The sequence below is a fragment of the Gopherus flavomarginatus genome, chromosome 1 (assembly GCF_025201925.1).
Source record: "Gopherus flavomarginatus isolate rGopFla2 chromosome 1, rGopFla2.mat.asm, whole genome shotgun sequence".
Classification (NCBI taxonomy): Eukaryota; Metazoa; Chordata; order Testudines; family Testudinidae; genus Gopherus; species Gopherus flavomarginatus.
Window position 1 is genome coordinate 46825032 of NC_066617.1, and position 15538 is coordinate 46840569.

A 15538-nucleotide genomic window follows, 5' to 3' on the forward strand; every position below is an offset into this window, starting at 1 on the left:
ATATGTTCTGTTTACTTGTAAAATGGAAAAACTGCCATGCTTCCAAAGTCAAGTGGTGCTCTTTATTTGGTAATGTGACACCATCAGTAGTAAAGATTCTGTGAGCCAAATTCTTCTTGCACTTGTTTTCAGTGGAGCTTAGTTAAAAGTTCCATTGATAATGCTAGAATAGAATCAGTCATTCTTTCATAGATAAGTTTCATGCCATGATTCCACAGCCACAAATCTTTCCACCAAATGTTATTACAAGATTATGTTCCAGAATTTAAGCTTTCATTAAAAAACAGAAAAATTCTGTACATATGATTGTGAAGGGGATAAGCTTGAAAAATTTATATGTTGTGGTAGACACACACACGGTTTCAGTAGTAAAGATGACCATTTAAGTGTCAACTTTGTCAGCTGTTTCACTGATGATGATTTTAGCAGAAATATCCAGCTAATGTGCTATGCCTCAATCTTAAACTGTCTCCATCTGACCAGAGACCATAATCTGGCAGTTAGGTAGGGAGCAGCTGAAGTGCCCTGCTATCTTCTACAATGCAGTTATGATGTAGATTTTTGTATTTTCAATGCATATCAAAAACTGACCCTGGAACAGCATAAAATAAACTTAGATCAAAATGAATAACAGGTTGTAGTGTTCATTTTCGTATCTAATCCATTGAAATCCTCCGTGTGTTTAATTTAAATGAAGCTGCCATGGAATTTCCAGTCAGCTGCAAAAAGTGCCCTGTTTTCCACACACTCATTGCTACTAGGGATAAAAAGTAGTGAAAGCTAGTTTTTTTTATTAAATTGATACAGGAAGCAGGTCTGAGTACAAATTGCCATTTTTTTACTGTTCTTAAAATTGGAAAAAAACCACTCATCTTTCTACTGCTGCATGAGTAGCTCAGTCAGTAAGACAACAGTGCTCTTCTTTGTCTGTCTTGTGCATAGCAGTATGGTAACAGGCAGTTAAGGTGCTGTTTTCATGGAAGAGAACATACCAGCTGAGAATTAGTATGGTATTTTTTGCAGGCTCTCAAATCTATAAGGTCACCTGTGATTGGTTGTTATGAAATGTTGAATATATTCTTAACAGAACTTTGGATAGAGAGACATAATGTAAGCTTTTTTTTCTAGGCAAAACAGGAGAAGCATTGGACACCAAGTTCTTCGACATGTGGGGAGGAGGTAAGTGTTCGTGAATTGTTTCTCGTATAAAAATAACTTTGAATGGCAAAAATAAATTGCTTCTGATCACATTTTAAATGTTCGAATTGAGCAGTTATGTAGTCATTTCATATACACTACTATAGTTGTGAGGGGAGGACAGGTAAATAGAAGCACAAATATATTCTGTTATCTATACACATGCACATAAAGGCATTTGCCCTCTTGACTAATCATCCCCCTAATGGCAATTCTGACAGCAGATCAAGAAGCCATCGTGTGCCAAAATGGCATGTAAACTCTATTAGTAAGAGTTATTGTAGTGCTAATAAATTGGTTTCCTAAATGACTAACACACAGCTCTTGTGTTATATAATTTTGGCTTTTTTCCCCACTGCACTAATTTGGTATTGAAGAATCCTGTGGCACCTTATAGACTAACAGACGTTTTGGAGCATGAGCTTTCGTGGGTGAATACCCACTTCCTCAGATGCATGTGGTGGAAATATCCAGCGGCAGGTATATATATATGCAAGCAAGCTAGAGATAACGAGGTCAGTTCAATCAGGGAGGATGAGGCCCTGTTCTAGCAGTTGAGGTGCGAAAACCAAGAGAAGAGAAACTGGTTCTGTAGTTGGCAAGCCATTCACAGTCTTTGTTCAATCCTGAGGTGTCATTTAATTTTAATGGGAATCCTGAGGTGTCAGGATTGAACAAAGACTGTGAATGGCTTGCCAACTACAGAACCAGTTTCTCTTCTCTTGGTTTTCGCACCTCAACTGCTAGAACAGGGCCTCATCCTCCCTGATTGAACTGACCTCGTTATCTCTAGCTTGCTTGCATATATATATACCTGCCGCTGGATATTTCCACCACATGCATCTGAGGAAGTGGGTATTCACCCACGAAAGCTCATGCTCCAAAACGTCTGTTAGTCTATAAGGTGCCACAGGATTCTTTGCTGCTTTTACAGATCCAGACTAACACGGCTACCCCTCTGATATTTGGTATTGAGTACTTTCCCAATTTGAGCTACCATAGCTTCAGTTTATTGCCACCATTTTTAATTTAAATGGAAACAAACCTCAGTTTCACCTATTCTGTGTAATAAAATACCTGCAGCTATAAAATTAAGGTACAGTTTCTCTGATGCTCTAGTCATCTTTTCCCAACTTAATTTCCACGTGTAAACTGTGTATAAGGGGATATCTCAATGTTGAATTAGCACTGCAGAAGGAATAGTGTCTTGTCTAGATTTGGTATGGTAATTGTATTATGCGGTAATTCTGTGTATTCTGTCTCTGTTCAGATGTGGCACCATTTATTGACTTCCTAAAGTCCATTCAAGATGGAACTGTAGTGTTAATGGGAACCTATGATGATGGTGCAACCAAGTATGTATTGACCAAATATAGTAAATGTTGCATATCCTGCATTTTTAAATACTTAACATGTATGTATGTGTACTGAAAGAAACCTTAACTGTTCCTAAAACATGTTTGAAGAAGTTTTGCTTCTGGGAAAATATCATTGACGCTATCCTTTATGGGAAAGTTTCTTAATTTTTATGATCTTGTAACCTGAAGAGGGAATACTCCAGGCTGTGCAGAAATAAAGCATACAGTAAAACCTCAGAGTTACAGACATCTTGGAAATGGACTCTGAAATGTTCATAACTCTGAACAAAACTTTACGCTTGTTCTTTCAAAAGTTTGCAACGGAACATTGACTTCATAGAGCTTTGAACCATGACTGTGCAGAAGAAAAATGCGGCTTTCCCTTTATTTTTTTAGTAGTTTACATTTAACACAGTACTGTGCTGTATTTTGTGTGTATGTCTGTCTCTACTGCTGCCTGATTGCATACCTCTGGTTCCAAATGAGGTATGTGGTCGACTGGTTCATTCATAACTCTAGTGTTAGTAACTCTGAGGTTCTACTGTATTTAGTGTGCGACGTGTAGCAGTTATGATTATAAACCCTTTTAGGTTAAAAGGAGCAATGAGTTGGGTATCAAAGGGCTTTTTGCAGTGAAAGTGTCCCATGCACAACTTTGACAATGGTTTGAGCATTGGCCTGGTAAACCCAGGGTTGTGAATTCAATCCTTTAGGGGCCCATTTACAGATCTGGGGGAAAAACTGTCAGGGGATTGGTCATGCTTTGAGCAGGGGGTTGGACTAGATGACCTCCTGAGGTCCCTTCCAACCCTGAGATTCTAAATAACTACATATGTAATGTATCAGGGGGTAGCTGTGTTAGTCTGTATCCACAAAAACAACAAAGAGTCCGGTGGCACCTTATAGACGAACAGATTTATTTGGGCATAAGCTTTCATGGGTAAAAAAACCTCACTTCTTCAAACGCAGATATGTACTGTCTGTCTGTCTACCATTACCATATCAATAGATTGTGCAAGTTCATTTTTTTTTGTTCTAAAGTTAATGAGTTCTTTAATTTCATATTAGGTCCATGGTCTGAGCATACATTGCAGGTGCAGTTGGTTCAGATTTGCATACATGAATATACATCTATCCCAGGTTTCATCTAATCGTTCTCAAGCTCAGGCCCTAAATGTTGTTTAAACCAACACAAGCAAATAAGTCAAGAGTTAAGGTTGTCATCATGACTATTAGTTGATTCCCTTTTGCTTACGTATTGTAATTGCCAGTGTATGTGACTGAGGTGGTGGCATTTGTACTATATCAGTAAGCTATAATAGGTTATGCTTTAGTAAACTGTTGGTCTACACAGGGAGATGATGATGTGAAGCAAACAGTCAAACCACCAGAGTGTTCACCAACAGCAAACTTTTATGTGTCTTACTGCTGTTAGGTCATAGGTTATCTATTATTTCCATTTTTAAAGCTAAGTAGCCATTACAAATAATTTTGGGGAGTTTTATGCAACCTATACTTCAGCTATGAAAAATAATTCCTTGTGGAAGAGTATGAGAACAAACAAAGTTGTGAGCAACTTTTTCCTAATTAGGAAATAAATTAAGTATTCAAAACATTTTTTGTAAATATTTTTCAAGTTCAGCTAACCCATCCCCCTCCAGCCCAGCTGTTCTTTCAGTAGCAGATCATAGCACAATAGCCACTTTCTATGGTAAAACCTAGATTTATAATACTGAACTGTTCCCAAATTAGGTTGTACAATAGAGTGGATTAAAAGCGGCTGCCTAATTCAAACTACTAGTGCTAGGGAAAGAAGGCAGTTAAAAATGATCACTTTTCTCCTCCTAACCTCTGTGATAAACTCAGGACAGACAGCTGCAAGGGAGGGGTAGGAATCAGTACCAGAGGGTTAAAAGGCCCTCCTCCTTATCAACTGAGAGGCAACCACAGGTCAATCAGGTTCAGTTGTGAAAGGGTTATCAAGGTAGCAAATTAGAATCAGCTGAGGGGGGAGCTGCCTGAGGTTAATTGGGATCAGCTGATTCCAACTTGGGGCTGCCTGAGACCTTTTTAAACCCTTCCCTGTAGAAGGAAGGGGAGCAGAGCAGAGAGAGAAGGAGCCCTGCTGCCAGGAGTGCAGGAGCAGCAAAACAGTGAGACCCACCAGGTGGAGAGGCAGTACTTTCTCCCACAAGGGGGTAAGAATTCACTAACCAGGACTGGTGGAGATACGGGGAGCAGACTTCCCCTGTGTCCCAAGGAGGACTGCGTTACCTGAGCCTGTCTCACCAGGGCTAAAAGCAGCAGAGACTGGGGAGACTGAGAAGGTGCCTTGCCACACCAGCTCCTGCTTCTCCCCCACCCCTGAAGATGTCTCTTTCACCATCCTCTTCCCTTTTGACTAGCTGCCTGTTACATGTTTTTCACTTCATGATATTTAATAATATGGATGCAGAGATTTCTTTTGTTTCAGTAATCATATCCCAGCTGTGTACTTGCGAGAGCTGCTATCCAAGTGTGACAACAGCAAAAAAAAAAAAAAAAAAAAAAAAAGCTCAACAGGTCAATAGGAATGTGGGTTTGGGCAGTCCATGTCAATACGCAGTCTCTAATATTCACTAGTAACTTCATAGATATAACAAAAACCTCATCAATATTGCATCCTGGTAATAGTAAATGCAAACAATTTCAACAAAATCTGTGCCTTATCTGTAGAGCTGCGTTAGTGGGATGTAACCATCTAAATATTCTGTACAATCACAGGACAGTAGCCCAAAAATTAACTCAATTTGGTGTGCCCAAAGTTCTGGCTTAATGTGATGTATTTTGAATTCGTATCATATGATTGTACCACATTAGTTAGTAGTAATCAAAAGTTTTGTGGAGTGCTCAGAAATTGAAAATGAGCCAAATTACTGGCCAAAACATAGTGGCTGGCAGGAGAGAAAAGGGTTGCCTCATTTAAAAAAAAAAAAAAAAAAATTGGAATAAAATGTATCGTGTTACATCATCATTTTATCTTCCCTGCTATAACTGGTTTGTTTAGATCTAGAGCCATAATTGTGGCAAAGGGCAGCATCATTAATTTTAAATTGGGACCTGAGCAATCATACGTTTCATCTTTCACTTAGTTGTGATCAGACTAAATGGCCTGCTTATGATATCAAAACATTCAAAAATATAAAATCAAAACCTAGAGAAAAGCATACAAAAGATAAATAATTCAGCTGGTTGATTGTAATCTACAATCTATCAGGCCTACCTTAGAAAGGCTGATTGATATCTTATGGCCTGAGTGAGTGATACTATTCCAAAAATTGTTCTCTATAGATATGGGCTGAGCAGGTGGTGGTCAGATTCTGATCCAGATTTAGGCCCTAATCCTATGCAAGCTTTCACATGTCCTTAATTTTGAGCATGAGTAGTCACACTGAACTCAGTGGAAGTACTAAGTTAAGCATGTGCATAGATCCTTGCAGGACTGGAGGCCTTGGTTTTTGCAGGTTTGGATCCGCCTGCTGGACATGTGAGATTTTGGCATCAAATGGTAGAAATCTCATTCGATCAACGGGCCTCATAAAGAGAGGCATTCCCAATTCTAATTGTAACACTAGCCCAAAAACCAACTAACTGGAAATTGTATTGTGTGAATTAGAAGCTGAATTGTGAACTGAGCAATAAAGGATCTAGCTACATGGATTCTATTCTTCACATTTAACACACTTTGCATTTTGTTCCAGGCTTAATGAGGAGGCACGGAAACTGATTGCTGAACTGGGAAGCACATCTATTACGAACCTTGGTTTTAGAGACAACTGGGTCTTTTGTGGTGGAAAAGGAATTAAGACTAAAAGTCCATTTGAACAGGTTTGTTGCTAATATTACTTTTCAGAGTGTGATAAGTCAATTTGTACTAACCGAGGCTCAGCCTATTATATGAACATCAATCATTGTCTCAAACCTATCACAGTTAATAGTTAGTATTTAAGTTCCACAAATAATTCTTTGAATATTTAACTTATTTTAAATATACAAAAGGATTCTGTGATATGCATCTTAGAAAAATGATACATAGATCTACATTAAAACTGATTAACTAAAACTCTGTAACATGAGTATTTCTTACTTGGAAAAAAAAAAACCAGGTAGCTATAATATGGTCATATAGGTCAGTTCAAAAATGGGTGTTTGAAATTCAAAATTTAGGCACCTAACTAAGTAGCCTAATTTTCAAAAATTCCAATCACCCAACAGATCCTAATTATTTCAAGTTGCTTTTGAAAATAGAACACTTATTTCAGTGCCTACATATAGTCTAAGGCAGGGGTTCTTACAACGAATTTTTTGGTAGCCTCAGAGTGTGGCCACCAACTCTTGCTGGTGGCTGCGCTGACAATTTTTCCTAAAATACTAAATTAACTTTAGGAAAAACAAAATAAATATGCACGTATACATGTCCAAATCATAATTTATAGGGTTTTTTCAGACTCCAGTAATAAAAATAATTTACATTTGTCTCTGTTCTTTACTGGACCTAAACAGACTAGAAACACCAGCTGCCTATACTTCCAGAGTTTGTCTCTCCAGAGGGGGGCAAGGCCCAACTGCTGCTGGAGGCCCTGGAGAGGGGCCACTGCTTAGTGCCCACCTTCCCCTCTCCCTCCCTTTCCCCGCAATCACAGCCCAGGAGGCTGTGGCCCCAAGAAAAGACCATGGTGGTCGCATTTGAGAAACTCCGATTTAAGGAGCCTACTTAGCATCCAATTTTCCAAATTCATGGCTAATAGCAGATATTCTATTGTGGTCATTGATTTTGTATTGTTCATGATTTGGATTAAGATTTAGGTTATATATAGATAAGGCAAAATAATTTATTTTGTCTCTAGTTCTGTCTCAGATCTACAGAGTAGCCTTTGCTAAAGGATATATATGCATTTCTGGAGGGCATTTTTTTTTTTAAATTAATCAGTGGTAGTCTTGCAGTATTTATAATGGTAACAGGACAAATGGTTTTATGTTAATAATGGATTCATGTTCTCTCTTTATAGCACATAAAGAACAACAAGGATACAAACAAATATGAAGGCTGGCCAGAAGTTGTTGAGATGGAAGGCTGTATCCCTCAGAAGCAAGATTAAAACAAAGATTCAAAACAAAGAATGTGAGAGAAAATGCACTTTCTGCTATTATAAGGGAGAGGGCTATGAAGAAGATACTGTGTAATGTAAATATTTTTAAAGCATGCATCCATCTTGTCGGTGTGCGCATGAGCATTGGCGGTTTGAATATCAGAATTATTTATTGCTAACACATCTAGAAATTGTTTTGTAAATAGACCCAAAATAAACAAGACAGTGAACCATTTCTAAACAGCATTCCTCAAAGTGCACCGTTTAGTTTGCCTATGGTAAATAATGATGTTAGATCTACTGACTAAGAAATTAAGTACCCAGTAAAGGAATGAACTCATACTGAAGGATATTGTACTGTCCTCTAACAATATAAATGTTGCTGTGAGTCCATAACCTTTGTGGAATATGTAGATTTTAGTGAGAAATTTAACAGCTTTAATTTTTTTAGCCTCTGCCTTTTGATGGCAGCATCACTTTTTATTAAAGATCTGTGTGGTTATTGTAGTACAAATGCTTTAGAATTTTGTTTTGCAGCCCCCCAAAAGCCTAATAATCAACAAAATCAGCGTACTTTATACAAAAGCGTAGATCAGCCATGAGAAGCACAATTACATTTTTATTTAAAAAAAGTAAATTATATAAATACTTGTACATGATATTTAAAAAAAGAAGCTTGAAAAGATTTGTATTTAACATGGAAATAGTGTTTACTTTGTAGAAGATACTTGGCTTAATAACAGTTATATGATTCAATTGTTTTGTTTTTATTACAAATTTTGTACCAGCTGCCTGACCTGCAGGTCTGCCTATGGCTGTTAAGCAATAGTAACTAGCTGTATGATGGAACGCCATTCTGTTTTAATTCTAGTCCTAGGAGCAAGATTTCCCAGTGAGGAAAGTATGTTAGAAAATGGGCTGTATCCTCATAGGAGTTTAGTATATGTAATTATTCACAGTTTCACTACTACCTGTACTAGTTCTAATGTGAATCAAGCTACTTAATCAGTACTTAGGTTGGGATGTTACAAAGAGCACCACATTTTAAGATATGTATCAATTGGTATTGAAAAATTAGCTGACACTGTTATCCATTGCTGAAAGGGATGAAGATTTTAAAAAACTGGACCAAGTTAAAGTGGCCTTATACCATACCTCATGTAAGAGTAAATAGAAAACTGAACATTCTCTGTAGAAATTATTTTTTTAAATCACTTATCTTTTTTAGTAGGGCAGGCTTAGAACTTTTTTCTGAATACAAAGTGAGTACGGTGAAACTGACTATACAGGCATTTACTGTACAGGAACTAGAGCAGAATTCTATTTAATCTCTTGGCGTTCTATTTACACTGTATGTTCTAGTATAAATGGTTAACATCTTTGAGCAGTACCATTAAAAAAAAGTCAGGAACTGCAGTATGAATCACAAATAGTGCTATTCAGAATGCTATATAATCAGTATCTTCTGAGACCAACTTAAAACATAATACACTAAAATCTTTAAAGCAATATAGGGAATGATAACTTTGTTCAGAATAATATCCACATTTAATACAGGAATGAGTAAGACTGGAATTTGAATTTTTTTCTATGTTTAACTAGTCTGCTATGTAATGTTTTTCCCTCAACTTTAATGTAGAACAGCAATAAATGCACCTTATACAGTGAAACCATTTATTTGTAAAATATCATGCAAATTTTTAGTTCTTATTTGAGAGAGATTACATCATACGTATCAATACCATGTATATTTTTTCATCAAATAAAGTAAAAATCCCCTCAATTCTATAAACTGGAAACTAACTTTATTTCACAATGTGAGATTAATCAAGAAAATGAATGTATAAGCTTTAGTGTTTAGGTAATGGCAAAATACATTTGTTTGTATTGTGAATATTCCATTTGAAAGAATCTTGAAGATACAATGCTTAGGGGTTTATATAGCTTTATAAAAAAAAAAAAATCCAGTTTGTATATGAATAATCTCTCTAGGCTATTGTCTTACTAGCCTGTGTAATACTATTCTGATATGAGTGCCAACAAAATGACATTTATACAGGGTGTGTCTACACTACAAACTTAAATCAACCTATGTTAGGTCAACGTACAGCCACCACAGTAATTACTGTGTTGGCTGATGTTCACACTACCTTCCTTTTGTTGGTGGTGCACATCCTTACCAGGAGCGCTTGCCCCCGACTGATGGTGGGTAACATAGGGAGCTGAGAGCCAGTGCTCATAGCTCCCTGCTGGGAGCCCAGCTGCCCCCTCAGGCTTCTCGCCTCCTCGATGGGAGCAGATGGGCGAGGGAGCAGCTGCCCAGGCTTCTCATCTCCAGCCCAGTGGGGAATCTGGAGGCAGCAGGGCTCTCAGCAATGAGCACAAGCAGCAACCTGATTGGGAGTGGGAAGCCAATCTGTGGGGCAACCAGGCTCTACCTAGAGCCCACCACGAGCCCCCAGGCTTTCTTGTCAATTTCACGGCTCCAGCATGAAGCATGAAATTGACAAGAATGACGGCCAACTTAACGCGATGTCTACATGGACATTGCATTGTCCTAACTACACTGACATAAGCCCTATGCATCTCATGGAGGTGCAGTTATGATATTGATGTAGTAGGGCACTTACATCAGCAGGACAAGGCTGTATTGTGTACCCTGACATAATTAGGTTGACATAAGCTGCCTTATATAGACCTAATTCTGTAACAGACCAGTTCTTAGTTTTCATACTAAGTTGTCAAATATTATGATTGGATATATGTGCTGAATGTCAAAAGGTGTACAAGAAACAGGTTTGTGTTCTAATCTGTGCTTTGTGGTTTGAGCCAAGTAATGCAATCTGCATACATTTTTTTTAAATACTATTATCATTCAGTCCTGAGGCAATAAGTGTTTCACAAGCTTCTGACAGTTCACACAGATGAAGGTAGGGAGTTGCTTGACTTTGATGGAATGATGAACCCATCACGTGACTCCTAAAGAGTAGGTATTAAACAATTTGACGGTATTAAATGTACAACTGCAAATTATCCCAATGCGAAAGAAAGATGGTAAGAATAGGAAGAGGCCAGTATGGCTCCATCAGGAGCTTTTTAATTACCTGAAAACCAAAAAGGAATCCTACAAAAAGTAGAAATATGGATGAATTGCTGAGGAGTATAAAAGAATAGCATAAGCATTTAGGGACAGAATCAGAAATGGTAAGTCACAAAATGTATGTGACACCTAGCAAGGGACATAAAAGGTAATAAAATGGCTTTTAAATTCATTAGGAGCAAGATGAAGGAAATTGTAGGTCCTCTACTTAGCGGGCCTACAATTTAAGGAGGAAAACTAATAATTGATGACATCAAGAAGGCAGAGATGTTTAATGCCTCTTTTGCTTCAGTCTTTACTAAAAAGGTTAATGGTGACCAGATCCTCAACATAATATTAACACGAAAGGTGAAGGAGTTCAAGCTGAAATAGTATTTAGATGTAGTCAGAGCCTGGTAGAAGTTCATCCTAGATAATTTTGGAATCATTATCAACTATATTTGAGAACTCATGGAGGACAGGTGAGGTTCCAGAGAACTGGCAAATGGCAAACATAGCACATAGCATAGGTGAACAAAGAGGACCCTAGGGAATTATAGACCAGTCAGCCTAATTTTGATACCTGGAAAGATACTGGAAGAAATTATTAAACATTCTATTTGTAAGCACCTAGAGGATAATAGGCTTATAAAGAATTGCCAGCATGGATTTGTCAAGAACTAGGTTGGCTTGGCCTGATTTATCAGTCCCACATGCCATTCTAATAATCAAATTAGAGAAATGTGACCTATATGAAATTAATGTAATGTGGGTGCACATCTAGTTGAATGACCATACTCAGAGTAGTTATCTGTGGTTTGCAGTAAACTTTGAGGAAGTATATATGTTATGAGAGGGGACTCAAAGAGCTTGGCTGGCTTAGCCTAACCAAAAGAAGGCTGAGGGGAGATATGATTGCTCTCTCTAAATACATCAGAGAATAAATACCAGAGAGGGAGAGGAATTATTTAAGTTAAGTACAAACGTGGACACAAGAACAAATGGATATAAACTGTCTATCCTAAACAAGTTTAGGCATAAGAACGGCCATACTGAGTCAGACCAAAGGTCCCTCTAGCCCAGTATCCTATCTTCTGACAGTGGTCAACGCCAGGTGCCCCAGAGGGAATGAACAGAACAGGCATGAAATTAGATGAAGGTTTCCACCCATCAGAGGAGTGAAGGTTTGCAACGGCATTCCAAGGGCAGCCGTGGAGGGCAAAAAACCTAAATGGCTTTAAGACTGAGCTTGATAAATTTATGGAGAGGTTGGTATGATGAGATGGGCTACATGCCATTGTAGGAAATCTGCAATTGCTAGTAGCAAATAACTCCAGTGGCTGCTGATGGGACACTAGATGGGGAGGGCTCTGAGTTACAACAGAGAATTCTTTCCCAGGTATCTGGCTGGTGAGTTGCCCACATGCTCAGAATCTAACTGATGTCCATATTTGGGGTCAGGAAGAAATTTTCTCCCTGGTCAGATTAGCAGAGACCCTGAGGGTTTTTCCCTTTTCTCTGCAGCATGGGGTATGGGTCACTTGCAGATTTAAACTAGTGTAAATGATGGATTCTCTGTAACTTGAAGTCTTTAAATCATGACTTAAGGAATTCAGTAACTCCAGCAGAAGTTAGGGGTTTTATTACAGGAGTGAGTAGGTGAGGTTCTGTGGCCTGCAGTGTGCAGGAGGTCAGACTAGATTAGTGGTCTCCAAACATTTTACCTTGCGACTGTGCCCCCATTCCCCCTCCCCCGCAGGCCAGGAGCGGGGCTGCAGCTCCAGGAGGGGGGCATGCAGATGGGTAAGTGGGCCAAGGCTTGGGCCACAGCTGGGGTGGGCTCAGAGCCCCAGGCATGGGTCTGGCAGCCTGGGGCCCCAGGCATGGGGCTGGCCAGCAGCTGGAGCTGGGGCCAGGAGCAGAGCTCGGTGACATTTCCTCCCTGCCTCTGTTCTGGGCCCCAGCTGGGCCCCTCAAATGTTCCTTGGCACCCCCCTAGGGGGGAATGCCCCACAAATTGGGGACCTCTGGACTGGATGATCATGATGGTCCCTTCTGACCTTAAAGTCTATGAATCTATATAGTGGGGTCCTGCAGGGGTCAGTCTTGTGTCCAATACTAGTAAATATTTTCACTAATGACTTGGAGAAAATGCTTATACAATCTGAGTGGAGAGGTTGCTAGCAGAATTAGACTTCATAACAACTTTGACAAATTAGAGAATTGGTCTGAAATAAACAAGGAAATTCTATAAAGACAAGCACAAAGTACTTCATTAGGAAGGAAAAATCAAATGCACAACTACAAAATGGAGAATAAGTGGCTCGGTGATAGTACTCCTGAAAAGGATCTGGAAGTTATAGTGGATCACAAATTGAATGAGGGTCAACAATGTGATGCAGTAGCAAAGAAGCCTAATATAATTCTGGGATGTACTAAGAATGTTATATGGGAGGCAATTGTCCAGCTCTGCTTGGCACTGGAGAGGCTTCAGCTGGAGATACTGTGTCCAATTCTGGGAGCCACACTTTGGAAAGATGTGGACAAATTGCCGAGAGTCCAGAGGAGAGCAACAAAAGTGGTAAGTCTTCAAATATGCTAAGGGCTGTTATGAAGAGGACAGTGATCAATTTTTCTCCATGTCCACTGAAGGTAGGAGAAGTAGTAATGGGCTTAAGCTGCAGCAAGAGAAATTAGAAAAATTTTCCTAATATGTAACTAACTATACGGTAGTTAAGCACTGGAATAGGCTTTCAAGGGAGGTTGTGGAATCCCTATCATTTGATTAAAAGCAAGTTAGACAAACACTTGTCACGGATCATCTGTTTACTTGGTCCTGCCTCAACACAGGGGACTGGACTTGCCCTACATTTCTATAATTTTGTGTAGCAATTTTTCAATTTTGGCTCAGCATGTGAAACTACCCTGCCCTGCTTGAATTCTGTGCATCAGGTCATTGGAATATCTGCAGCAGGTTGTTTTAGTAACTCCTCATTGAGCAAGGCCCTGTCGCAGAATTGCATCAGGGACTCCAATGTGAGTAGGTGTCTCAATCACTAGTATACCAAAGTGTCATTGTGTACATCAGTGTTCCCTAGGAAGTGGGGTGCGTTTCCCTGTTGGTGAGTGAGGGGACTAGCTGAGGGCTGTGTAAATATTCTCCTCTGTGGCTCATGATTTCAGTTTTGATTAAAAATTAAACTGCTATGGTTGCAAAACAAACCAAAACCAAAACAAAAGATAGAGCAAATGTAACCCATATTGAGACATCTGCATGAGTTTGCAAAGAGTCTGAAACTATAGCTCTGAGGTATGAGCAGGCTCATTTCAGTGGTAGCTAACTCAGATGATATTTTGTCAGTATTAACTATTTTACTGTTAATCCAGGCATGAAAGAGGATGTTTCCTCTTATGAAGATCTACACTAGCATTTCCCAATACGAGGCATGAAGGACTAACTGGGGGGTGGAGAAGAGGACAGACAGGAAAATGTTAAAAGCCTACACAAATTAACATCTACAACACGTTGAAGGGGAATGTGACTGGTTTCAATTTCCCAAAGGGATGCTCACCCTTGATCTGATCCAACCAAAGAGTCCTGCATCACAAATGGAAGTGCTACTTCCACTCCTAGTTTCTTACCCTGCTACTGATACTTTGTGTGGTTACTGAGCTTTTCACATACTGTACAGACAAGCAGGGTCACCGAGAGCATTCAGGGGGCCTGGGGCAAAGCAGGGGAGCTGCGGCACTTGTACTCACCTGGTGGTGGTCCAGGTTTTCGGCAGCATTTCGGTGGCGGGGAGCCCTTCGGTCGCTCCGCGTCTTCAGCAGCACTGAAGGGCCCCCTGCTGCCAAAATGCTGCCGAAGACCCGGACCGCCGCCAGGCTAGGGCTCACAAGGCCCCTGCAGAGCGCAGGGCAAATTGCCCCACTTGCCCCCCACCGGGCGGCTCTGAAGACAAGAGAGCCTGATGTGGTCAGAGAGGTGGTTGTGAGAGTCATCTGCCTGTTTCCAGTGCTTTTTCCCACCTACGTCTGTGTTGCACAGAACAAGTGATCTTGACTATCTGTCTCCTGATAGTAAATTTTGAAAAGCTTCCACTGACTGTGGTTGTCCAGCTTAATACCCCTTACAAGTCTTAAGTAAGCAACAAGTAGAGAACCCTTGAAAATACAGCCCTGGGTTTCTTAGCGTGTGCATAATGGTTACAAGTGCAGTTGTGATTTCTCAGAAGTATTGTTTGTGTTAGGAACAAGTGTTTAAAAGAACGAATTAAATAAATGTAAAAAATGAAGCCAGCACTTTTTGGGAAAAGGGAAGAAAAACCAAAATAATGTCACTACTTAGGAATGTGAGGACTGGTATCAGCGGCTTGAGTCAGGCATAGTGCAGGTTGTGATGGTTGTCTGTATAGTCCCATCAACGTACTTCATTCCTGACCTGCAGCATTCCTGCTAGTTCAGTCCTGGGCTTGTCTTGAGTAGAAACTTGGCAGCTGGTACTGTCCCTGATCTAGTTTTCCCTGCCTACACCTTCCCTTCTTGCAGACCCCTGTCAAAACACGCTTCTTCCAAAAAATCTGTTGATGCTAGTTCTCCCATTGGACTAATGTTATGAAACTACATTTTTAATCTAGCAATAAACTCTGTGGGACAGACATCTTGGACCAGAACTGTGGCCCTGTTGTGCTGGTTTTGTGCCATTTTGTCAGCACAAAGTAGCCATAAAACCTGTGGAGATGAACATCTGAGGATTCCCTTTGTGTTAGGGA

At 39.7% G+C, this 15538-nt stretch overlaps 1 protein-coding gene across 3 annotated transcripts in view; it reads left to right on the top strand.

Annotated features, from left to right (window-relative positions):
- FAM3C (FAM3 metabolism regulating signaling molecule C) overlaps positions 1-15538 on the top strand; it is a 73054-nt gene that overhangs the window by 42120 nt on the left and 15396 nt on the right. For 2 of the 3 annotated variants that reach the window (XM_050936378.1, XM_050936377.1), the window contains 4 exons: positions 1129-1179; positions 2468-2552; positions 6296-6422; positions 7604-9467. In XM_050936378.1, the coding sequence (XP_050792335.1) occupies positions 1129-1179; positions 2468-2552; positions 6296-6422; positions 7604-7693 (353 nt within the window). In that variant the 3' untranslated portion in view covers positions 7694-9467. Of the gene's footprint in view, positions 1-1128; positions 1180-2467; positions 2553-6295; positions 6423-7603; positions 9468-15538 lie in introns of those variants that run through there. The other variant, XM_050936379.1, reaches the window with a different exon arrangement.